The sequence below is a fragment of the Pseudopipra pipra genome, chromosome Z, assembly GCF_036250125.1.
Source record: "Pseudopipra pipra isolate bDixPip1 chromosome Z, bDixPip1.hap1, whole genome shotgun sequence".
Taxonomy (NCBI): Eukaryota; Metazoa; Chordata; class Aves; order Passeriformes; family Pipridae; genus Pseudopipra; species Pseudopipra pipra.
This window is the reverse complement of record NC_087581.1, coordinates 9,443,057-9,468,077: the sequence shown is the minus strand read 5'-3', so window position 1 is coordinate 9,468,077 and position 25,021 is coordinate 9,443,057. Positions and strand designations below refer to the sequence as shown.

Below are 25,021 nucleotides of genomic sequence, written 5' to 3'. Positions count from 1 at the left end.
AAATTACCCTTTCCTGATTTCAAGAAACACTGTTATTCTTAGCTCAAAGCACCCTGCTGTATCCTTGCTTTCTTCATTTTTCTGCAATGACACAATGCATGCACAACTCTGAGCACCCAGGAGTCCATCAGCAGAAATCTGGTTATGACCCATCATAGGCTAAGTATTTAAAATAACAGAGACAGCTTGAAGGCAGGCACCAACTTAAACCAGTTCACTGCCATACAGTCCATGCCAAGTGTCATACTGGGATGTGGGGCTCAGCTGTGCAATGAGCAGTGTCCCTGTAATGAAGTGACACACAAGGCATTAAAGCACAATTACCCTTCCATCTCTTCCTGCTAAGAGGAGGTTCAAAATTAAATAATGCAATGATTAAAAATTATGAATAGATCAGCAGAGCTGACAACAAATCAATTCAGCAAATAAAGGAAAATGCTCTGACATTTAAAAGAACAGTTAGTAACAACAGGCACTACAAGTGACATTTAACTATCCACTAATGGCACAGGGGCTTGAAACCAGGAAGATAAGCCAGTGTTAGGAGCTAGGGTAAAGTTTTAAGAGCAGGGACGCTAATCTGGAAGTCAGCTTTACATCTGCATAAACGACCTGAACTTCTGGCGTGCGAGCCACCCAGGACACCCGTGGGTTGGGTGCTACTGTACAACTGCTCTGCCCCATGGCTCTCACCTTTCTTCTCCATCTGGTCACCTTTACTGCACTGCCACCTCCAGCCTCTCAGTCTCTTTTGCTCACTTCTAGCCTGCCTCTCACTGGAACAATTCCAGAGCTTCCCTTCCGTGAAGCCTCCCGCCTTCCCCGTTTCTAGCAGAAAGAGGTTTGCAGCAGTCAGTTGTGGCTACACTGTCAGCTTAACCAGAGACTTAAATCACATCAAATGAAAGAGCATAAAAAAATTTCCTGTACTGCTGACAGTTCCTGTTCTGCCACAGGCTAATCCCACCCCACAGTTCTCCCAAATACTGCATCAGCTGCAGGGCCCCACTTCAAGATGCTTTAAACCTCCTAGCCAGGGATAAAAAATAACAATGCCTTAAAAGATAAAAAATGAGCTAAAACTGTTACCAATTCTATGAAAAATAATAAATCAGTTACTGTGGCAACAGGTTCACCTGAAAGTGAAGCTTGTGTAGATGTACAGCTTGACAGGAGTCCTTGGCAAGCTAACAAATGACCTCACCTATGCTGTCTGACAGGGCCTGATGCTCGCTAATTCCTGCAGGAATTCCCTTCTTCAATCCTTCAGCCTCCAGGGACAGAACAACAGCTAGCCTTGCATGAATATAAACCCCTCCAAGACTCCTGTTGGCTATGATATCTCTTAAAGCAGAAAGTACTTCTGTGTCCAGACAAAATCCTCTCTCAGCTCAAAGGTGGTGAGGTTCCCTGGACATGTGCTGCCTTCTCAGCAAATGCAATTATATCACACAGATGAAGAGGAGTTCAGATCTGCAGAATCAGGTGTTCACAGTGTTGTAGGAGCAACTGCTTACAGACTCTGCACAGAATATTGCAGATATTTGTCTTACCTTCTAAGTTTACATCCTTTAGAAGATTCTACTTATACAGTAAAACTGCAGCTCTGCTTTTCACTCCCTGCTACTGTTAAGGAATGAACAAAGCATCTGAGCCATCTGATTGGCTAAATCTCTTCCTGGCTCATCTCTCTAAAACACTTCCCAGTAACTATGCTGATACTGGTAATCTCTTTAAATCATATTTGCAAATATTAAGATTGTACCTTAATTGTTTTGTAGCAGCAACACCATGGAGGCAATACTCAGATTAAAAAAAAAAAAATCACCCTCCTAATTATGATTTCTCACTCACCCTCCATCTAGTTATGAACCTTATTGATTCAATTGAGTTACAGTTTGAGTCTCTCCATTTCTTGGTACAGCATCCATTACTGGCATTGGGAACTCCTCACTTATCTCCCTGCTTAGCTCTCTGTGCTGAAATCCAAACAGTCATTGACAAATCCCACTATGATTTTTTAGTCATAAATACTCCACATCTGTAGAACCTAGGAGGCCAAGTTGGTACAATTTGTTTTGCCTTGCCCATATCCAACCTACACTATGGTTTATGCCTGCATTAATCCTGTTATGGAGCACAGTATGAAATGAATGGGGTTTGTAATGAGAAGAGGTTGTTTCTGAAGATCAGTTAGGAGTTCTGCATTTTTAGATTTTCCTTAATTGACATCTTTTATGGTTCACTACAAAATTATTATAAAGCTGAGCACACTTTTATCCTCAGGTAAATGGTAACATGATTTGTAATAAAACTTAATTGCTATCAATTACTCTGGCAATATTTTAGAGAGCTCCTCTCCTTGAAACATTAGAAAACACCATTTGCTGCAGCATTAGAACAAGTCAATCTCAAATTCCAGACCTGTTTCCTTCTTATCCCAATATTCATTTAACAATCAGAAATCAGTCAGCTGTTTCATACATTTAGAGCAGAACGTTTAAACATGAAAGTTATTTCATAAACGCTAAGCTGGAAACTGCTTTCTGAGCAGTAAAGGAGCAGGCAATTCTGTTACTGACAAGCACTACTTACAGAAAAAAATAAAAATAAAAAAAAATCACTCTATGTGAGTCAAATACATTTCACAGTTGAGAGATCTCCATGTTACATTTTCCAAGCAGAGTAATACAGAAGAGAAAGACTTTAAAAATATTTCTCACTTCTTTGAGAAATGGTCTCTCTATTTGAAAGGCAATGAATTTAGGACAAAAAGAAAAATATAATGCAGTTCACAGGAGTTTCTCTTCTGTTCTTAACCTGACTGAATGAGATTAGACAAAAGAAAGGAATGCTTCAAGGACAAGGACCTCGTAATACTCACCTGTTACCAAACACTGCACTCAGCTCATCCAAAACATTGTTCAGCTTCACCTGGAGCTCTTTGAGATGGTCACTTGCTTCTGCATCCAACTGTAGATGAAAAAGAGCATTTAGTTTGAACCCAGAGGGCAGTCTGCTGTCCTTTGCAGTGCTTCTCTTCACTGTTGAGGCTATACTTAATAAGCAGGTGAACTATCCCCACTGGACTCTGCCAGCTAGGATGCTCTCCTCCACTGCCTACTGCTGCTACAGAAGCTGTGAAATTATCAACAGATATTTGCCTAAAAAGCAGCAAGTGATTTCCCCAGGCTCCAATACCCTTCAATGCCCTTCCTGAGGTTTGTAAAGTTGAGAAATAAAGTGCATGTGAACTCCCTGTGTCCAAGAGTGTAACTAGGCAGAGAAATCAAGTACTGTGCAGTATCTTCAGCTCATGGGTCATTTCACCCCTTTAAGTTTAGAATGAGACAGGGCTTTTCACACTGGTTTCTATTTACTTGTGTATGATCTTGAAAGGAGCTGTTTCACCTTCCACCCTGCTGCCAAGTATTCCAGCTGAAGGCTGACCCAGCCTCTGCTCTCAGAAGGTTGGACCCCAGAGATTTTGAAAATCTGGCCACAACATAATGGCAGCAGCTGTTGTGCACTCATCGCTTTTGGAAAGCATGATCTCAGCTTTAGGTATTGAGCAAATGTATCTCTGCTCTCACATGGAGCCAGACAGCTTTTTGTATGCAAGTGCTCAGAGAAGACTTCAGAAAACAAAAACAAAAATAAAGTGCCCCAAGCACTACATGAATGCTGTCAACACCTTGGCAGGTTCTGTAAGAAAGTACTTCCTCCATTATTATCAGCACAAAGCCACCTGTTTTTACATGGAACAGTGCCCTTTATTCCAGCTGTAGTCATCCCTCCCAGCATCAAAAGAACCACTTCAGAGCAACCTACCTGTGTACACCTAACAACAAATGATGAATGCTTTGGGATCACTTGCTCTGAAAAAGTAACTTGTAAAACAGATTTGCCTTTGTATGCAGGCAGGCAAGATGTTTGTAAAATAAAAAAGCTCACAGAAACGTTTGTATTTGGCATTCAGAACTTCAGCTCTTACCCCTTAGGCAGAGCGTCTATTTACAGATGTAATGAGCCAGGTACCAGTACAGTGGTATAAATCAGTTTAGATTTTTAGAGCATATCCATCTATATAGGATTTGCACACAATGGGAGTTCCCATTTCTAAATTCAGTGCCAAAGCCCTTTTCATGTTTCTCAGCATCTGTCAGAGAAAGCCAAGCCTTAGGGGATTTGGAATCTGATCTGTTCACTTTCCTGTTGTAAGCTGGCATGGAAAATTGACTCTATTATGCATTTGAACCTGTGCTAATGAAACTCCTGGATCAGAATTTTAAAAGTAATTAAACTAAGAACCAACGACCAAGCAAATGATGATTACTTAGGCCTTATAATTTTAAGCATTGCTACCTCTGATTATTTTTCCTTTATTAAAGTGATTTGGTTTTCCTATTATCTTTCTAACACCCTTGCTCTGTGACTGCAGAAGGAAGCTAATGTCATGCCAATCAGCATTCATTCTAGCCAAGCTTGTAGGTAACAAAACAAAAACAGCATCTGGTGGTGGTGGCTTCTCTTGCCCCTGCATTAATCCTTCCCTCCCACAGCCCAAAGGCACAATGAGTCACAAGCTGTCTGATTTGCTATCTACAATTAATGGCATAGAACTGTCCCCTGATTTTGGCCATTTCTGACAGACTTGAGGTAGAACCAGTTCAAGACTCATCAAAACATTCCAACTAACTGCTTTTCCAGTTGGAAAAAAAAAAAAGCCAGAAGAATTTGGCACAAGGCACCTATTCTTCACAATTTACTTCTTATAAGCTACCAGATGCACAGTCTAGAGGATGTCTGAGGTCAGGATGAACAGCTTATTGCCGTGGTTCATGATTTATTTTCCTGTGAGGTGGCATGGAGTTATCTAAGCTTCCCCTTGCTATTGTACTCGTTGACTGCAAACTGATCTTCCTCAGAGCAGAAAACAGCTGATTGCTATCCCAGTACTGCGAGAAGAGACAGTTGGAACAATGCTTTGCCAAGGGGATGAGCTCCATTATCTGTGGTAAGGAACTCTCATTCCTCCAAAACATCAGCTCACAGCTCTCTGGGTGCATCTGGCAAGAGAGCTGCCCAGATTTAACTTAGAGGTGCCCAGCCTCACCCTAAGGAAGCCAAACCCTGGTGGGTAAGTATTCTGGTTCAGTATCCACCAAGTCCCCTGCCATCCTAGAAAAGCTGTTGTCCTCTGAGCAACTGCTACTGTGGAGAAGGAGTCCACATAATACACATTACATAAATGCTTAGGCTGTGGAATGCTTTGGCTTTAGGAATCAAATTTCAGGGAATTACCTGAGGGTGATTTAAGTCCATTAGGAAGGGGCTGGTAGGTATGTACTACTGTTTCACAAACATAAATTACATGTTAGCTACAAAGTAGTGTAGCATGTGGTATAACTGCAAAGTATTCTTTGCCAATGTGGTGAAGCACTGATAACAGTTCTCAAATGAACCAGCATTGGTATTGCTTCTGCTGCTCAGCAATGAATTCTAAGCATATCAGCTATCACTGATAGCAGGAATTGCTACTTGGACTGCATGATAAATCTGGCTGGTAAAGCAGAAAGCAGTGTTAGGCAGCTGGGTCACTGCCACATGTCACATCCACACCATTTTTGTGGGAAGCTGGAGCTGAGCAGGCTTATGATCTCCTTTCTGTGGGTGTATCAGAGATAATTCAGAGGAAGAATGAAAAGTTCCTTGTGCAAAAAAAGGGACAGTACCCACAGTGAGGTGGCTTTTGATCTCTGAGCCAGTGTTTCAATTCCAGTCAAATCTGTGTATTTGAGACTAAATGTATGACACTGAAAACTGAGGTTCAAAGAAAGAAAAGTTAATCCTGTACTTAAATTTCAGGGAGCAAATCAGGGCTCTGTTAATTTTCTGCAAAGATTTGGGACTTGGTACTTCAGAGAACCTGGGCCCCAAAGTCTCATCCAAGCCCATTTAGGGCTGAAACCTCAGTTCATCTGAGTGGTGGCATTTACAGCACGGGGTTATCAATTTGAATTTAGGTTGATCTCCTGCTTCTCTCATGCATGAAACATAAGCCTTGAGTCTAAGAATTTGCTGTGATGGGCTTCCAAGTTTTCCAAGAGATGCCATTAGTTCTTCTTTGGTTTCTACACTCACTGGTGAAGTGCGAGTGACCAGAACTGAAAGGCTTCTCGGTAGCTGGTGTACGTGGACAGACACGGCTCTTGCCTTCTCAAAGGCTGAAGATGTTAATCAATTCACACTGTGAAATCTTCGGGTCTGACCTGACCTATCAGCAGGTAAAGAATCACGCCCTGCTAACTTATTTTAGCTTTATGCAAGTTATGGAGTACATCTGACTCCGGTTTGAAGCTGCTGATTTTTGCTCTGCCTCCCTCCACCAGCCCCTGGGAGCTCCACTCTGCAGAGGTAACTGTGAGGCAGGGAGCTCACCAGGTCCAACCCCCTTTCAGGGACCTGCACCGAATCCAAACAACAGCTGCCAACTTCCCAAATACTGGGGTGGCCTTAGCTATGGCATGTGGGAAGCTAAAGAGGAGCAAACAGTGGATACTGCAAATCCTCCGAGAACACTGCTATTAAATCTTGGCTGTTTCTAAGCTGTCCTGCAATTTGTTATTCAGGTGGCTAACTTAGGATTTAAAATGTGGGCTAACTCTGGGTAAGCATTAAGAGGAGAGTTTCCTGAAGCTTTAATTGTGCAGATTAGCTTGAAACCGAAGGCATGAAAATTGTGTGATGACAATATGTGGCTACTCAGCAGCTAATTCCTTGGGTTTCCCAGGCAGTGCTTGTCTCTGATACTCACCTCACATGCTTGACTTTGGGGAAAAAAGGTGTAGAAATGTTTTAAACTAGTCTTTCACAGTACATCTAGACTCCAGCAGTATGCAGTGCAGTACCACGCCTTTTAATTTCAGTGGCATGAGTTCATTAGTCATGAAAAGCTAAGCAAAATAAGGGACTGCAGGCTGAACTCTGCTGGAAAACTGCAGAGGTGGGTTGAAAATGCAGGACACATTAGGTTTTATTAGATAATGTATGAATAATTAAATAAATGGGCCAAGTTCAGGCAAACACTAGCACTGAATATATGTAGCCCACTTTAGCACAGAGCTAAATTATTATCTCCATTCTGTGGGTGTACTGGAGATGATTCAGATGAATCAAAGGTTTCAAAAGATGTTCATGTATCCAGTTTTTGTCCAGGACTCACCCCCCAATTCCACTGTTCATTATGCTTTTAATGCTATCTGCCACTCCATAAACACTGCCTTTCCAAAACATGCTTTAGGGATGTCTGAGAATGCTCCTGAGTCATGGTGACACTGTTTTGATCCCATGAGATCAACACAGCGGAAAAGGGAAATGCAAGTATTAATTATAATTCCCCAAAATAATTTAAGATACTTTTCTCTGTGTATGCACATACGTATGTGTGTGCGTAAATATATTTGCTTTGAGTTCTCAAGCACAGACCCAAGAGAAGCCCTCCACACAGAGCTCTCTAAAGCTTTGCTGTTGTCCTTATTGTTTCTGACTAATAATGTTCACAGATCACATGATGTCAACACATTAAACCAGAGACGTTGGGCAATTTCCCCCCTGTTCTGTACCCTCTGAGCACTACAGTTGAAAAAAGAATAAGAGAAGTGAAGGGAAAAGGTACCATAACCATTGGGGGCAGGGGGTGGAGAAGGGAGTAAATAAATAGTACTGGGCACTTCTGTTCCATGTTATGACACTACACTGCAGGGTGAGTATGAATGAGCCCTGTCCCTTCATTTCCCTTGCTGCAAAACAGAGTAAGTTATATGGATTTCTGTTAGTGTGGGTTGTGGACCCACTGGAAAAGAGCACTAGGTAGCAGCAATATTTCAAAGCTTTCCAGAGTTGTGCAGTGCTACAGCTGTAGCTGGAGATGGATCTGTGAACTGGAAGCAGATGAAGCCACACATAAACTGAAACCAGTCCCCCAGGTCTAGCTGCACACATGGTACACCTGGCATATCTGCCAGAGCAACAATGGAATATTTGGTACCTAGCTCTCAAAAACACTTTTGAGAACACAGAAAGTTGAACAGTTCAAGATCAGGACACACAGCTATGCTATTTTCTTACTCCCCCAGGAAAGCAGATTCTTTTTGGATAGAGTAGTCAGGATAATGTTTAGTTTTGTGCAAGCTACTGTGTGATGTATAGATCAATATAAAAGAGATCTGCCATAGCAAGTAAAAACTGTCCTTTCTGAAGGAGGATAAAACCCACAGATACATTTTCCATAAAGTTCTGTTTTCAAAGCTATTGTCTCACCAATTGTTACCCAGTAGTCAGGTTCAATCTGCATCAGAAAGACTACTCTAACTAGGACAAGACCTTGTTTACTCTAGCAAAACAGAGAACCTGCAGGTTTCAAGTCAAGAAGCAAATGTTCTACATAGTCACCAAGCGGGAAACCCCTGGGGACGGCAAATAATGCAGGCACCTAACACAACACGATTTATTTCTGGTGATCAGCAGCAGCCCCATGAAGAGTAATAAGCGTCGTCTGAGAAGAAAAGAAAAAATCACTTGCAAAAACCAGCTTCCTAGCATGTTTGTCACATTTCTTCCTGTGTATTTTATTGCTCATTGTCTGGATTTCTCTCCCCTTTTTTTTCTTTCGATTCCACAGCACAGGGGAAATAGTGGATTCATTACCTCTGTTTTACTTTACTTACATCTCCCGAGGAAGGTTTTAAAGGGTAGAATGCAGAGAAGAAGTCTAGGAAAAGTAGCCAACAGTTTCAAGAAACACATGTTATTCTCCACTTATTTAATACAGTATCAGGGAATATTTTCAATTTGAACTACAGGAAAACCCTGCTTAATGGCTACCAGTACAGAAAATAGCAGCTAATTGCTTCCTTAAGGGAAATTAAATGCACAGGCATTAAAATTTTATAAGCCACTTCACAAACATTTCATCACAAGTTTATTTTTTTTCCAAAAATGAGCATTTAGCTACTGCTGCTATTACAGCTGAGACCATATAATGCTAGTTCTTGATGTAGGGCTCAGAAATTAGTATTGTTGAGGTGACATGTGTTTTCCTTGCCTCATGGGGCAAATCTACTTGTTGAGATTTTTGCCACTTCATAGAATTCTGCTGCTGAGCACAAGAAAGATTTGGAAAAGCAATACAGGCAAAAACTAAGCTGTCCATCAGCAAAGCTGACTCTCCTCTTGGCATACAGGTCATAGCACAGGCTCTATCACAACACAACCAAAGTAAATGCACTTGAAAATAATTTTTTCCTAACATCAGCATCAGCAGGCTTTTCTTCATCTTCCTGAATCTTGAAAAGCAGTGAAAAAAGAAGAGAAAAAAAAGATACATAGATTATATGAGAACAGAAATAGTGATCTGGGGGAATAAAATATTATTTCTGTAAAAATGAACATCTCATAAAAAACAGGCACATCTGAATATCCCTCAAAACATGAGTACAGAACTCTTATTTGCATGTCTCTAATGTACTGGATTTTGAACATCTCATGCTAAAGGTACTGTGCCACAACTGTATGCCATATAAAATGATTCAACTGTCAACAGTTCTCAGACTTCTCTGTCTTCAGAGTTGAGAAACCACCAGCCATGTCCACATCCAGCTCATGTGAGCATGACATGCAACCTTCTCTTTCCTTCTCCATGCTATTCCGTGCTTCAAAATATTTGCTCCTGCTTTTTATGACAGATATAGTTGAAAAGTCTTTAGCTACTGCTGTCTCCTCACACTTACAGTGCCAGCTGCCACAAGGCTCTTCTCATGACTGCAGGCCTCAAGAACCATTATGATGCACATACCCTAGTAACAACAGTGCAGCAGGAATGAGCAACACAGTCTCTGAGCTCTCTTACCTCTTTACCACCCATGGCTTCAAACATCTTCTCTAGCTGCACCCGCAGCTGTTGGATGTTATTCATCAGGATGCAGGGCTGCAGGGACAAAAGCAAGTGCCTGTTACTGCTCAGGATGCCAACACATTGTCACCAGTGAGAGACCTTGTGCCTCAGTACCCTTCCCCAAGTACCACCAGATCAGAGAGTCAAACAGGAGGTAGGGCATGTGCAGATTTCAGCACTCAAACATTAAAAAAAACCCCAAGTCGTTTTTTCTTCAGCTTGAAATGGGATGGTCAGTTCCAGAACACCCAGACAGGAGATCTCTGCAAAGCACCAGATCAACAGAGCAAACTGTGCCCACTTATTTTTTCAATCACCTCTGTAACACACAACTCAGGCAGCGTGGAAGTTAATTTCAAGGCGACCTGACAGCCTCCAAGCCCTGCAGATCATCTTCAGGACCTGCTTTTATTCCAGGGCCAAGCCACAATTCAATCTGCAAAAGCATATGAATGATGATAACAATACTGAAAATATTTACACCATCACTACGGCCAGGTGCAATGTGAAATTGGTTTCATCAGGACAATTATGTGATTCTCCAGAGCAAAAGAGAAGCTCAGCACAACTCACCAGTTTCTCCTTGGAACAGTAGGACTCAAAGCTCTTGGATAGTATGTCAGCATACTGCATCAGCACTTTCCCAATAGTCTGTGAAGACAAGATGTGAGCGCTGTTACGTTGTTTTACATCCCACTAAGGCAAGATTAACATCTGGACGTTGAGGGTATTACCTTAGCAAACCTCCTATTATAATGAGCAACAATGACAGGGTCTGGGCACTCCAGCTTCTTAATGATCTCAAAGCTCTGATTGAGCTGGGTGAAGACGTCCACCACTGAGCAAGAGAACAGAGCATGCTCGGACGTTTGCTGGAACTAAAACAGAAGTACAAAGAGTCACTGTCAAGCAGAAAGATCTGAAACACACTCATTTCATGGGTGTTTCCATCATCTGTGGCATTGAAGGCAGGACAAATTTATCAAAACCTACATCTTCCTCTGAATTAGTCAAAAAAACTCTCCAAAAGGCCTAGAGATGCTAAATAGCCAGTTCAGTTGGGTTGTAAGTTTACTGTCCTTTACCAGTGATGACATGACAAGCACCAGGGAAGTGCTGCATGATGCTGAGACCCTTGATGAAATGCATGGTCTGTCAGTTAATGAGGAAGGAAGGAGAGAGTAAAGAGCTCTTTTTAATTTTATTTTTTTTTTAAATTTAGATATTGAACAGAATGTTTCCATTAGTATCACAAACTACAGTCCCTGAATAAACAAGAAAGCTCTTCTCTCCATAGGGAATACTCAGCAAATTAAGAATAAGATTGGTCTGTCAGTGGATTAAGGTCACATTCTCACTGCATGACTAAGTACATGCAAAGTGCCTCAATTTTCAATTTCAATTACCTCTTCCAAACAGAGAGAGCACCAAGCCATTGGCTGACAGATTAACAGCAGCAGAACAGACATAAATGAATGATATGTACCTTGCTATTAAAAAGCTCTCTGTGACCTGTAAAGTCCTAAAATAAATGAGTCTCCCAGTTGTCTGGCAAGCAGAAAGGGCCACATCCTCCATTTGTACGACAGCTGAATTTACAGTGTTTTATTTGGTTCTATGCACTGAATGATGTAGGACCAAGTGTTTCACTCAGCGTGACCTACATACCCCATCTTTTTTATCTCTCTCCAGAGCACCATGCAGGAATTCTAAGGAAACATCTTCATTTTCATCCAGCCACTGCATCACAAATTGCTCAAACCACCTGTGGGAGGGTCAGGAAAGACAGCAAGTTACAGCAGGAAATGGAGCACTCCAACTAGACTCTGACAGTGCTGCAGTTCCAGCAAGCCTTGTGAAAGCTTGCCACTGTTAGATGTCTGAACACTGCTGTCTGTGCATGTAGTCCAAGTTCCCAAATATACTTGTACCTGTTCTGAAGCACCAGTGAGCAGGGCCTGTACCATGACTTGGGCTGCACCAGGAGGACACAGCCCAGCTCAGCCTCCGCAGACTGCTGGTCCTGAGTTGTTTTTGTCCTTCTCCCTATCTTTTCTCTTCTTGGTACCTTCCCTTTTTTCCCCCTTGGGAACCACATTTTACTTTGCATCATCTCAAAGCACTTTGTTGTTTCTTTCCCTTTCATTCAAGTGCCAGATACCACAAGGGAGACCTCCACACCCACTATCTCTGCATGCCAAAGGGCACCTGTCCTGCTGCCCACTTGGATGTACCAGCTTTCATGTGAGAGCTGCAAACAAGTATAAAGGGAGGAAAAGAAGCACTTGTTTCCCAGGGTCCTTAAGTCACTTCATCTGGAGATACAGATATCTTCTTGGAAGACCAGAAAGAGGAATCAAGGCTGGAAGTTTTCTCCACTTTAATCCTGCTCTCCCTTTCCCTGAGGCTCCCTTAGAATACTCTCCCATTTCCATGGGCTGCTGATCTCACTGTGAAGATGCCTGAATAAGATCAACCTCTGGTGACATCTGCTAGGGCTTGCCAGCCTGTCAGCAGCTCTTCATTGTTTTCTTATGAAGAAGCACAAACTTAGTTCATATTGAGTACTGGACCAACTGCGTTGGTGCAAGACCCCCAAAATAGTGAGTTCCAAGAACAAGGACAGCAAAGTTTGTCTCTGTTGTTCCCCTTCACTTTGGAGGATAAGCTAAGTGGTAGAGCAGAATTTAAGAAGCTGCTGAAACAGCCATTGCTGAATCTGACACATGAGAGGTGTCTCACATGAACTAGTGTCTGGGATTACCTCTTGCACTGAAAGGCTTCTACATGATCCCACCTTGTCGAAATAGTCAAGGTGAGAGGCAGCTTCAGTGATAGGATCTTACAGCTGTTCTCTGTCCCTCTGTTCTCTGTTCTGTGGGACATATTCACACAGTATAAAAGGGGGTGGGTGTGTTTTTGTTGTCTGTGTTTAAGCAATAAGATAGCACTTACAGCCTTATTTAAATGTCTGTCTAGAATTTGTTGCATGCAAGTGCCAACATAGCACAGCTGAAGCAAATCTTAATTTCAAATATTACTAAACAGCATTCACAAATAAAAGAAAAAAGTGCCCATGTGTGATTTAGTCCATACAAAAGATTATTATATGAGCTTCAGAGAGTACAGCCTCCTCTAAACAGGCAGCTGCGTTCATAGAGATTGTGCTAATTATGGGCTGAGTTTGCAAAGAACATGAAAGCATGTGCCAGACATGAGAGGGAGATCAAGAGCAAATTCACAGGCAGAGCACACTAGATAGCCTTAAATACTCTCTAAACTTTTAAATATAAAGCACATCAATGCTAATATTGGAAATTGTAACTGACACAGTGTTAAAATGCCAACAGAAACCTGTCTATGCAGCCCTATTTATTACAGACAGCAACAGTGGAATACTGTCACAGACATATGGACTTCCTGTATTCTGGAAAAATTCCTTTTGAATGGCACTTCAGGCTCCTAAAAGTCAGCATATGTTGAAGTCTGCTGCAAGTTTCTCAAGCTTTCAACATTTTCTTTTAAACTGCAATAGTGTATTTTAAACAACTAGAGCCTTAGAAGGGAACTCAGGCATTTTACAAGGAAGTAACTATACATCTTCCACCTGTTTCACAGTTCCCAGGCTGTGAGTTGCTGACTGCTTCACATGTCACAGGTCAATGTGCAGGGAGGATTACTTGTTGGTGCCAGAAGCCACAGTTTTCACCCTGAGAAGCAGAGCAACTTCCTGATTATCATTCACCCTTAGTTATGGCACCACATTCACAAGAAAGAGCCATTTGCTGTTGAGAACAGTCACTGCCCATTTTTATGGCTACCATATGTTGATGTACAAAATCAAGTGCATAGGTATTTTACTGTCTTGCCAAATTGTCTAAACAAAGGTGGCAACAAAAAAGGTGCTGTTGGGTGGGTGGGGCTGGTACATTTGCTTCCCCCTCATTAAAAAAAGCATTGCCTTCAGGAAAAGGTTTAGTATGAATGTTAAATGAATCACTTAGGGTCAGGTCAGGACATTCTGTAGGTACATTTGCAAAGCCAGCCTCAACTTTGCCCTTTATTGGCTGGCAGGAAAACACATGAGATACAAATAATTCATAAATACTTCCAGTCCATGTGCATATTCAGGACCAAAACATACTTTGAACTGTAACACAAACCTAGAGCTATCTTAGGCCAAGTACCCCTTACAGTGCTCTACTGTCAGGTCTTGGGCTGCTGAGCAAGTGAGGGGGGACTGCAAAGGCAACATATCCAGAACCATATTCAAAATTATCTAGCACAAAACCAAATAAAAATAATCTGATTTCATGCAGAAATAACTTCAAAATTTATATGGCAAATATATTCTCCCTTGTCTGCTTCAATTATTGATCTAGATGCAAACGCTGCAATGAATCACGCACCAGCACACAAGGCAGTAGCTCACAGTGCTACTTCAGAGACATTTTGTGCTCACAGGGGTCAGCACTGACTCCAGACAGCACAGCCAACCCCTCTAAACAAGGTATGTACAGAATATGCTTCAGTCCTGCCTGCTGGGAAAGGGAGCAGCACTTTGGGGCTAAATGGAAATTTACCTCTGCTGGCTGCACAACAGAGAGGTAACACAAAACACTACCATTTCAGCTTGGCCATGAGCATGGCTCCTGCAGTGTCACACTTCACAGGTGAATTCATCTTGTTCATTTGCTGTGGGTATCCAGTGAACAACCTCTGGGTCTTGGCAAGTGCTGAGGCAAGAAGGCAGGCAGGGTTCCAAAGAGTAGAAGAATAAATACTGTGTTTGATGAAGAGAGCTGGGATAAGTCAACAGGATCTCAAGGAAGGAATACCTTCCCTCACCAGAGAGAGGGCAGCTACAATGCTAGCTGCATGCTAACATCAGTATTAAAACAAAACACAGAAGACTTATTTTACACATCTAAAAAGCTAGGTTAGCTGGCAGCTAAAAGCTGAAGAGAGGAAGTTTTGAAGATTCACTCCCAGATACATAGCTATTTCCGTTTCAGAAACTGCTGCTGAATTTCAGAAAATAAAGGGAGTATAAAAACTTCAGCTTCAATTCTTTCGAGCCTTCACTTTGTTCAATTTTATCTCAAGGCTATCAGAAACATGGTTTCTCATAGTTTCAACATGAAAAGCGAGTTTGTGGATAACCTCTTGTCTGACAAGAAGTCAGACAACCCAACTGTTGTCTGGACAGCAGCAATTTAGTTTCACCTAAAGAGTTTACTGATGTGCAAACCTGATGTGTAGACTCCTTTGTTTAAGGAAGTTTCAAGACAGAGTACTAGTGATGAAGCAAATCAAAGGACAAGAGCACGTAGCTGTAATTGATATCAAGGGGATATTTTGTGACAGGTGAAGGTTATGGTTGAAATAAACATCACCTATATGTGACAATGTGCCTATTGTTCTAAAATAAAAGAGTGAAGTAACAAAGCCATTGGCTGCAAATGCACATGAGCACTGAAGCTCTACCACAAAGGGCAGCAAAGCAGAACAGACTGCAGAAGTCTGCAGAACAAAACTGAGCATCATTATCCTGATTACACAGGAGAAAAAGAGAGATTAAGAATGTCTGATGGCTTGCCTGAGATTGCCCAGACTCAGAGGCACAGCAAAGAAAACAAGGCTTCTGAGACTGCCATTCCAGCACCCTGTTCAGTGGGTTTATGCCTCTTGCTGACCTGATTTAATCAAGGCCCACAGCCCACGACGAGCAATTACGCCAATTGCCTCACGTCTTATTAGTATGCAGCTGGCACCAGGCTTGAGGGACTGCATGCACAACACGATGGGAGGAGAATTCAAAGTGCCAAACTGGAAACAGAGTCCAGGCACGATGTGTTTTTCAAGGGGGACAAGTGCAAAGTGCTGCATTTGGACAGAAGTGAACAGTCATGTACAGGATGGGAACAGCAGCATGGTAGGACACAATGCTGAGGGTGCCTGTGGGCTGGCCTGTGGCCCACTGGAAGCACCACGAGTCAACAATAATTCTGAATAAAAGAAAAAAGAAAGGGTTGCTGTCAACCCAGAGAGCAGCAGCACTGTCTGCAAGGCAATGCAAGGCAAGGTCTAGATGAAACATCGATATTTAAGGCTGGGTATTGTATGTTCAGACACAGACCAGCTGGAAAGAGGTGAGTAAACCTCCCTTACAAGGAAAGCTGGGAAGAAACAAGAACCAGCACAAGACTGGGAAGAGACATGAGCAGAGCATTTTAGTCTTATAAAGCAGGAACAATTTATTCTCCACGCTCAGCCTATAACAAGCTCAAATCAAAACAAGAAAGATTGAGGGAGAAAAAGGAAAGTGTGTTAAACCCCCCAAAACCAACGGAGGGGTAACAGTGAAGCACAGGAAAAAAGGAGATGTGGTGCAACCATCACTGAAAGCCTCTGAAAACCAGTTAAAACACTGGTCAGAACCAGGATACCTGTTCTTGCCTTAGGCAAGGAACTCTAGCTACAGCATTATCTCTGGGTTGCTCCCTTTTGGGCTCATACACCTTCTCCAGGTCTGAAATCTACTGTTGCTCGTTTAAAGTTAAATAAAAGTTACAAACAACTGCTTCGAGCTCAAGAGGAACAGCTTATCTGATGTTTCCAGGTAAACCACCCAGTCTTTCTAAAAAGGAGAAAACATTATCTTACAAATCCTGTAGTGTGCACATAGGACATCCGTAAACGCAGACATACCGTATAAACACATAAACCTGTACCTACAAACACAAGAATGTAAGCCTGCATCTGCTGTTCAAGAACTGACCAAAGCCCACACTGCAGGCACAGACTGACTTAAGAGACTGTCCATGCCATTGCTAAAGCTTTAGAAATGTTGGGAGATATTGTACAACAAGGGACTGAGTTGGGTTGGGGCAGTGGCACAGAACACCACAGGGGACAAACATGCACATAAAAAAGCACAGAACATCAGGAGTGAAGAAATGCTGTTATCATGAAGGCAGCCACAGGAGAACCAAAGGATCCCCCTACCCTCAAGGTAACACAAGGAGACAGACAGTGGGGATTTACTAAAGGACACATAATACACTCACGCTGGATATTCAGGCACTTTTCCCTGGAAGGCAGGCAGATCACGAACATATTCATTGTACAGCCACTTCACTTTGAAGTGTAAATTCATATAGTCCGCACTTTTACACAGTCTGTGTTTCTCATGCTCTGTAAGGAAGGAAAAATAAGCAGTTAAGTCTGAATTTACCACTGTCATTGCCATCAGGCACAGGAAGGTTTTATAAAGTGCATCTGCACTATGCAATGTTTTGAGTATGAAGCATCTATAGAGACATAAAATCTTCACAGCACAGAATTTTGGCAGCAAGCAAGGGTTCTTGGAGGTTGACCATTGGGGCTCTGGAGTTTATTTCTGTAGCTCTAATTAATACTTCCATTTGCTGAAGATTTTTTTGTTTGTCAAAGCAATAAAAACAGAGGAATCTCTTATGGCCTTTTCATTTAAAATATCACAGTCGAGATTCCATCTTTGCAGAGGAAAAATCAAGGCAAGTGAATCTGTTCATTCTTAGATACAAACAAAAGCAATACCAACATGTTACACTACATCCCGTAGGAGACAAGAGCAGAAAGCACCAAGAGTTTGACAGTATGAGTCACAAGCAAGTCCAAATGAGCTACACAGGAGGTGGAGCCTTCCCTGATCCCCAGTTTGGAGAAATTAATGATACTTCTTTTCCAGAAGGCAGTGTCTGCTGTTGAGCCTCTTCCTCCCTCCAGGTTTCCTAATGTTTTTGTACCCAGACAATGTTGGAACAATTACAATTACACAGTTCTTCCCTGTGTAATGCACATACCTCCACAACATGACCCTTCCCACGCACCTACACTGCTGAAGCACTGGCCATATTCAGACCTACATTTTAACTCCCTAGATCACAGCTTCCTTTACTTGACACGAGGAATGTATTCACCATGTCTTCACTCTCAAGGCCCTTGACAGCCTACGTCCACACTACCGTCTTTCAGCAATTGACTCCCACCTCTGATCAGCCCACAATCCCTGTTTTTAAACTACTTGTTAAGTTCTCCCAAACGCTTTCTCCCAAGCCACCCCTCATGTGCTTACACAGGCAGCTCCTTGTACTGCGCTGCTTTTCTTCAAAATCTCCCTTGAAAAGATTAAAATTAATTCCTTTTTCATGATGCTATGAGGACTCAGCAGCTGGCTTTTGTCTGTACTGTGACCCTGCGTTATCAGGTGATCAATTCTGCACTGCTGCTACCCAGTGCTGCCCGTCCATATCCATCTCTTTCGTTTGCCAGGCCTCACAGCAGGAATACACTTTGTGCCAAGCTTCTTTGTTCACTCTAGCACCACAGCAAGCTGCTAGTCCATGTCTACAGTGTGAGATATTATACTAAGACACGCATGATTTTAGCTCAGGCTCAGGTTTATATCCTTAGAATTTGAGTTTAGACTCTTCTTCCTTTCTTACATGTAGGTACCTCCTTACTGACGTAACTTTCCAAGGGCATCACTGCTGACATGCAGACAGGATTCAGCTATGTCGAAAAGAGGAAGTCTTTTTCTTAACTTTGAATAGCTTTAATCTAGGACTTCAGTACAGGTATCCAGTAGCTGGGTAGATCTGTGCACATGTGAGCAATACATGCTACAGATACTCATAAGTGGAAGATACATCTGCATGCTGCAAAATGGCTGTAGTTTTCTAATCAGTTACCTGACAGACAAGCTTATCTTACATCATTATCATCATCTATTTTCATGCAAATGTGAATTCTTGCAAATAATTCAAAACACTGAGAAACTTCTGTATCTCTCTTGAAGCTTCATCAACCTGCACAAGAAGAAGGTCCACATCAAGTATGAATTATGCAACTGAAAACACAAAATCCAGAGAAATTTTCATTCAGAATTTTTCCATAAGCCTTGGCAACTGCCAAGCAGTATCTGAGAGACACAGTCCCCAGGAGTAATGGTTCAATGGACAAATTACATATATTATGGTCCATTTCCCTCCAAAGTGAATTTGCTTTTGTATTGGAGCTGTGGAAAGTCCATTCCTGTTTTATATTAATAATCTTGTATCTTTCTTCAGCACTTAGGAGTATACTCAGTGTCTGAACTGCTGACATCCCTCAAGCAACTGCAGAAGAAAATACAAACTCTCTCCACAGATCTGGAAGCAAACAGAGCAATAACTGTGCCTGCTTCGCTCCCTGTGACTGAGGAAACCAACGGACAATTATAACTTCATTAACTTGGACAGGCGCTGCCTCCAGCTGCTGTTTCTGCATGGGGAAGGTGCTGTTCCTGCAAAGGAGAGGTCTGACTTGGACACAAAAAGGACTTAAATCAGACTTAGTTCCTCAAAATTAAGCAATGCACTAAAAGCAAGCAATTCAAGCCTTTTTCTGTTTTTAGATTGTTTAAAACACTTCTAAGTTGCAGAAGACGAAGATGCAAAGCAGCCAGAGAAGCTAAGCCCAAGGACTTAGCTTCTACTAGGACTACCTGGCCATCTAAGTGCTAAAGGAGACACTTGACACTAAGGGCATAAACTACAGGAAAGTAAAAGAAAGAAGGAGAGGTCTTACCACCATAAAAGAGAACTTTACGTATTCGAAAGAGAGGTGGGGCTTGTGACAGAGAAAAGACAAAAGTGAACTATAACAGCTCAAACATTCTGGAGGACAAAGCCAACAAACACCCAAAACCCCCTCATTCCCAACAGCTCAAACCATCTGCCTTCCCTCTTTCAGTGGACCCTGCACAGTTTTGATAAGCTGCTTCCTTTATAAGGTGAAATGTTTAAGACTACCTGAAGGTGACATGGAAACACATCAGTCAGAGGCATACACTGAAAGCCCATTTTAGAAAAGGTAAAGTGAAGGTCCTGGGAGCCATCAGTCTTAGAACATTTCTGTGCTGCTTTATAACCTGCTGGCTTTTAAAGAGCTTAGTGGCAGCAGCAGCAGAACAGCACAGAGATATTGTACAGCAACTACTGTGTTTTATCCTGAAAAGACCACAGAGTTCTCTAAGTCTCACACATTTCCTCACCAGATTTCATCTGCAAACAGCCTCCAATGGAGAAAAGCTTTTAGGGTCACCAAGGCCATATTATTAAGGCATTAATAGGGAACTGTTCCCTAGCAGCACACTTTCTAGCGTCACATCCAGTTCTATTTTTTCAGGCAGAGAACAGTGCTTCCACCACATCCTTTAATCCACAGATTATGTTTCCTGATTGTTAGTCTACTTTTCATGGGTTAATTTCCAGCAAATAATGCCAAATTTCTGCAAAGAAACTCTAATAGGTACCAAGGCTGTTGAAGCATCAACACTTTAGACAGATGGCATCTGTGTGTGCCTCCGATCCCCTTCTCCTTATTAGAAGTGAGAAAGTGGCAGAATGATTTATTTCAATCCTGCCTGCCAAGTCTGCTCAGTCTCTCTTCCTATCAAAGACGCTTCCAATTTGCAACTCTCCTAATGCTGATGTGTCCAAACTAAGATAAAATGGTGCTGTCAAGGATGACGTTGATTTTCTATTACTGTCTTTTAAGGCCTTTCTGATAAAGGAAGAGCACAAGCCTCTTTGCTCGAGGTGTTTGTGCTTTCTGGGCCACAGAGGTTTCACAGAGGACAGTGAGAAACCTATTAACTCCAATTAACCAGTCAGTGTCCCAGAGGTGGTGCCAACTGTATGACTTGGAAAATCATTTTCTACACTACAGTGACTCCAGGGGAGCATGGATCCTGCCAGCCAAGTCTGGGACACACGATGGTCTGATCTGTTTTACTCTTGGGTTGATGGGGAACACAGGACACTTCTCAAAGACTTGTCCTGTACTGCCTTTGCCAGTAAACAGGCAAGTGCCAGCTCTGCTGTGAATGGTGCTTTGAATTGTCATTGCTTTAGGGAAGAAAGAAAAGAAGCAGGGTAGATCCTGGAGCTTCTGCTGTGTCTCAGATGCTGAGTCTCCTTAGGAGAGTGGAAGGCATAAGATCTGTCTGCAGTGCACTTGCCTTTCAGCAGTCAAACACCCTGCTGCCTGATGACTGCTACCGGTTCCTGAACACATTTTAAATAGAGAATAGGTGTTTAATTTTTATGACTTGAACATTTCTCACATCAGCAGTCTAACCCTACAGAAGGTGTCCGAAGGACATGTGGTGCAGCATCCACAGGCTGGTATGAACTCTGCATCTGAAGCCCTTCAGCCCTGTATTCTAGTTATAAATTAGAGTTTATACATTGTCCTGCACAGGCTGCGTGGGTGCACATGGGGCTAAAGTCCAGCTGGGAAAGGCATGATGGGGAAAAAGGAAAGGAACTCATACAGTCAGGCACTACTCTCCAGCTCAAAGAAACCATCTCCCACTTGAGCCTCCCAACTCTCCTCCACACTGCATCCTGGAGAGCAGTGTGGAAGTATGAGGCTGGAAGGAGGCAGGGGGCAGTTTCATGCAGCCAGGCCTGCACTCTTTCTACTCCAAACCCTTCACATTGCAGAGTGGAAGGACCAGAGACCCTCAAGCATCACCTGGGCCAGGAGGAAAGGAATAGAGTCACACATGAACTGGAGCTCTGACCTCAGCAGCTATTCTTCGAGACATTATCTACATCTTAATGCCTGGGACCCAGCAAAGGGGCTATTTCCCAGAACTGCTCAGTGCATCAGGTACTGTCAAAAAACTGGAGTGGTTGATCAGAACAGGAGTCTCCCTACAGCACATACCCTCCATTTCTACAGCAGCAGTATGGTCTTTCAAGTCTTCTTTGCAGATCTGTTTTAATGCTGGCATTAGACTACAGAACACTAAAGCTAGTGTGACAAACTACATCCAGAGTGCTAAAACTATGGGTAACAGATTAAACTCTTCATCTACTCACACCTACAAGCTCCACAAGGAGCATGAACTTACCACTTGGTGAGGTGAATGAGCTCATGTGATCCAGAACTTAGGAACAGAACATAAGGGAAAACACCATGAAGAAAGTTAGGAGCAAGTGTTATAGTCTGGGTTCATGTGCACATATCTCCACAAAGTAGATTAGCTTTTCTTGAAGAGAGCTCTTGATGCATATAGATCTTGGAGCGCACCAGAAAAGTACCCAGGGATTATGCCACAAACTGGCAAAAGGAATATGAAACTCTTAGTGCAGTTAAACTGGTAAAACAATCAGTGACTGAACCTGAGAAATGACAGAGCCAAGAGCTAAGGACAGCAAATCTAATCATCATCCCTCACATCATTCAATCAATTTCCTTTAATCCCTTTTTTCCCCTAGTTTAAAAAAAAATGCACTTAGCTAATCCAATCATCTGTATTTAAAATATATCTAGTAAGGCCTATAATTGAATTATTGTAGAGCTTGTTCTAAAGGTTATCTTCACAAGTTTCTGGAGAGCAAAGCAGTGAGGAATCACACTTGCCTCAAATAGAGTTCTGCACCCTGAGGATTTCTTGAATATATATTTGGAAGAGACACACCCCAACCCTGACTCTACTGCTGTCCAACCCTCCTGCATAATTTGCACAACTAGAGTACAAATACACTACCATGCAGTTTTTCGACTTTTGCTCAAAATGCAAATCCTCCTCTGTCCATCAGCCACCTTTGTGTCAATTTTCGTCACCAATAAATATTTTGAAGAGGGATGGTCTTTCAGCGAGTATTTGCTATGCACTGAGGAACTAAGGGATGGAAACAGGATACCAATCCTTGTCTTAAGAAGCTCAAAAGTGACCAGAAGCATGTCAGAAAAAGGTAAAATAAGCCCAGATTGATGAGTGGGAACAGAGTCAAAGGGGACATGGTATGAGATCTGAACAGAGAAAACCTGGGAGGCCAAGCGAACATGGAATAAAATAAAGTCATTAAAAAGACAAAAAACCCCCAGTCAAAGTCATGTCCCCTTTGACAGTCAAATTCACACATGTAACCTTTTTACAGTTGCATTTTGGATGCAACAGGGAAAGGAAATCTTAGGAAAGTAAGCAACCAGATCTGGAGAGATCTCATGGCTGCAGATAAAAGGAGGAAGATAGGACACTTCCAACAGTTAGAAGAGTAAATTGCATTATAAATTCTTGAAGGCAAGCACGCAGGACTAAACAGAACCATGGACTGGTTTGGGTTGGAAGGGACCATAATGGTCATCTCATTCCACCCCCCGTGCCATGGGCAGGGACACTAGAACAGGTTGCTCAAAGCCCTATCCAACCTGGCCTTGAACACTGACAGGGATGTGGCACTCACAGCTTCTCTGGGCAACCTGTTTCAGGGCCTTACCCCCCTCCCAGGGAAAAATTTTTTCCTAATATCCAACCTAAACATATTCTCTTTCAGTTTGAAGCCATTCCCTCTTGTCCTGTCACTCCATGCTCTTGTAAAAAGTCCCTCTCCATCTTTCTTGTAGGCTCCCTTCAGGTACTGGAATACTGTAATTAGGTCACCTGGAAGCCTTCTCTTTTCCAGGCTGAACAATCTCAATTCTCTCAGACTTTCTTCATAGGAGAGGTGCTCCATCCCTTCTGTATAAGTAAGAACAAAACTGAAAGGGGACCTAAAATGGTTTGCAGGAGCAAACAGTTTCTAGGGAAAGATAACATGAAATTATCACCATTGCCTCATCTCTAACATATGAGCAAGTAGTGACAATCCCTATAAAAGAGATTCTTCAACACAGTAGGTCTTAGTCCTTCTTCCCAGTGTCTGTTCTTATATCAGCATGACCTCACAAGACAAAGGCACTGTGGGGTACAGACGTGTATAAAAAGTTCCTAACACAGAATCGAGAACACTTCATCCTGCCCTGCAGCCTGCTGAATTCAAGCCTACAGCTGGCAAAGAGCCTCCCCCCACAGCACAGTCTCTACTTCTGTTGCACTGACAGAGATTAATACAATAAATGGAGTCAACCTTCTTCACTTACAGGGCAACCCCACAGACTGTTTCTGAAGAACAAAATGCAGGAAACTCTCTTACAGGCAGCATTTTTGTTCTAACAATTTGAAGTAAGAGTCTAATAGGCCGTCACTTCAATAAGCAAGCTCAAATCAAACTAGGGACAAGCGGATTGAGCAAAATCTTGTGAGTGACCAAAAGCAGCAGCTTGACCTGGGTTTGGAATATCAATACAGACACTAACATGCCACAGACAGCACCAGCCCTTCTCTTTTATCACAATAGCAACTTACACGTGATCATAAAGCTGAATCCTACGAAATACTGAGAAAGCAACTGCTACCACAGCTGCAGAGCTAGCAGGAGCTGGATGCTCTCTGAACCTTGTAAAAAGATGATTAGATTGTGCAAATCAATGTATAGAACTAAAATCAAGTTCAGAAACTGTAATCAACCACCTGAAGAGTACTGCAAATAGCAGAATTCCTTTCTGGAAGTTTGCTGGGCTTTGCATGCCTAACTCATTTTCAGAAACAGTAAAATTTCTTCCCTACTAGGAGGTGGAATTATGCAAAGACTAATTCAAAATGTCTGCAGCAGGAATTGTTTTAACAGCATCTTTCTGCCAATGGCTTAGACCATCTATGCTGTACTATCCAGGGAACTAGAGCTATGGCAAAACCCAGAGTCTGCCTACATTTTCAACCCTTTCTACCACAGTACACTGCAGAATGAAGCTGCTGCTGGTTGCTAATCTAAACCAACGTAACCTCAGGTTAAAGAGAACTTATGATTTCAAACCAGCTGGGATGACAATAAACAGCTTGCAACACAGCCTGACTCAGAGGTCTGGAGCTCATGGAGATCTCGGCCTCAATTCTCACCCATAAAGCAGCTGTGCACAAACAAACCACTGGGAATCTCTGCTCCAAACAGTGCTGCTACTCCTGTGCTTAGGCCTCATTTTCACCAAATGGATGGAGAACAAGAGATCAGCAACAAGTCAGCTAGCAGCAGTGAGACATTCTCTTACCTTCCATGGCGTATTTCATATCCTGGGCAAAAAGACTCCACATCACCTCTGCGCTGATCTTCCCAACAGCAAGCTCCTGAGGAAACCTGAGGGGACATT

General features: G+C 42.5%; 1 protein-coding gene across 5 annotated transcripts in view; it reads right to left on the bottom strand.

Moving 5' to 3' along the window:
- LOC135407052 (protein unc-13 homolog B-like) overlaps positions 1–25,021 on the bottom strand; it is a 109,650-nt gene that overhangs the window by 24,414 nt on the left and 60,215 nt on the right. For all 5 annotated transcript variants that reach the window (XM_064641755.1, XM_064641758.1, XM_064641754.1 and 2 more), the window contains 7 exons: positions 24,923–25,008; positions 17,026–17,152; positions 11,624–11,720; positions 10,690–10,833; positions 10,529–10,606; positions 9,911–9,988; positions 2,885–2,973 (listed from right to left, as the gene is read on the bottom strand). In XM_064641755.1, coding sequence (XP_064497825.1) covers positions 2,885–2,973; positions 9,911–9,988; positions 10,529–10,606; positions 10,690–10,833; positions 11,624–11,720; positions 17,026–17,152; positions 24,923–25,008 — 699 coding nt within the window. The remainder of the gene's footprint in view (positions 1–2,884; positions 2,974–9,910; positions 9,989–10,528; positions 10,607–10,689; positions 10,834–11,623; positions 11,721–17,025; positions 17,153–24,922; positions 25,009–25,021) is intronic.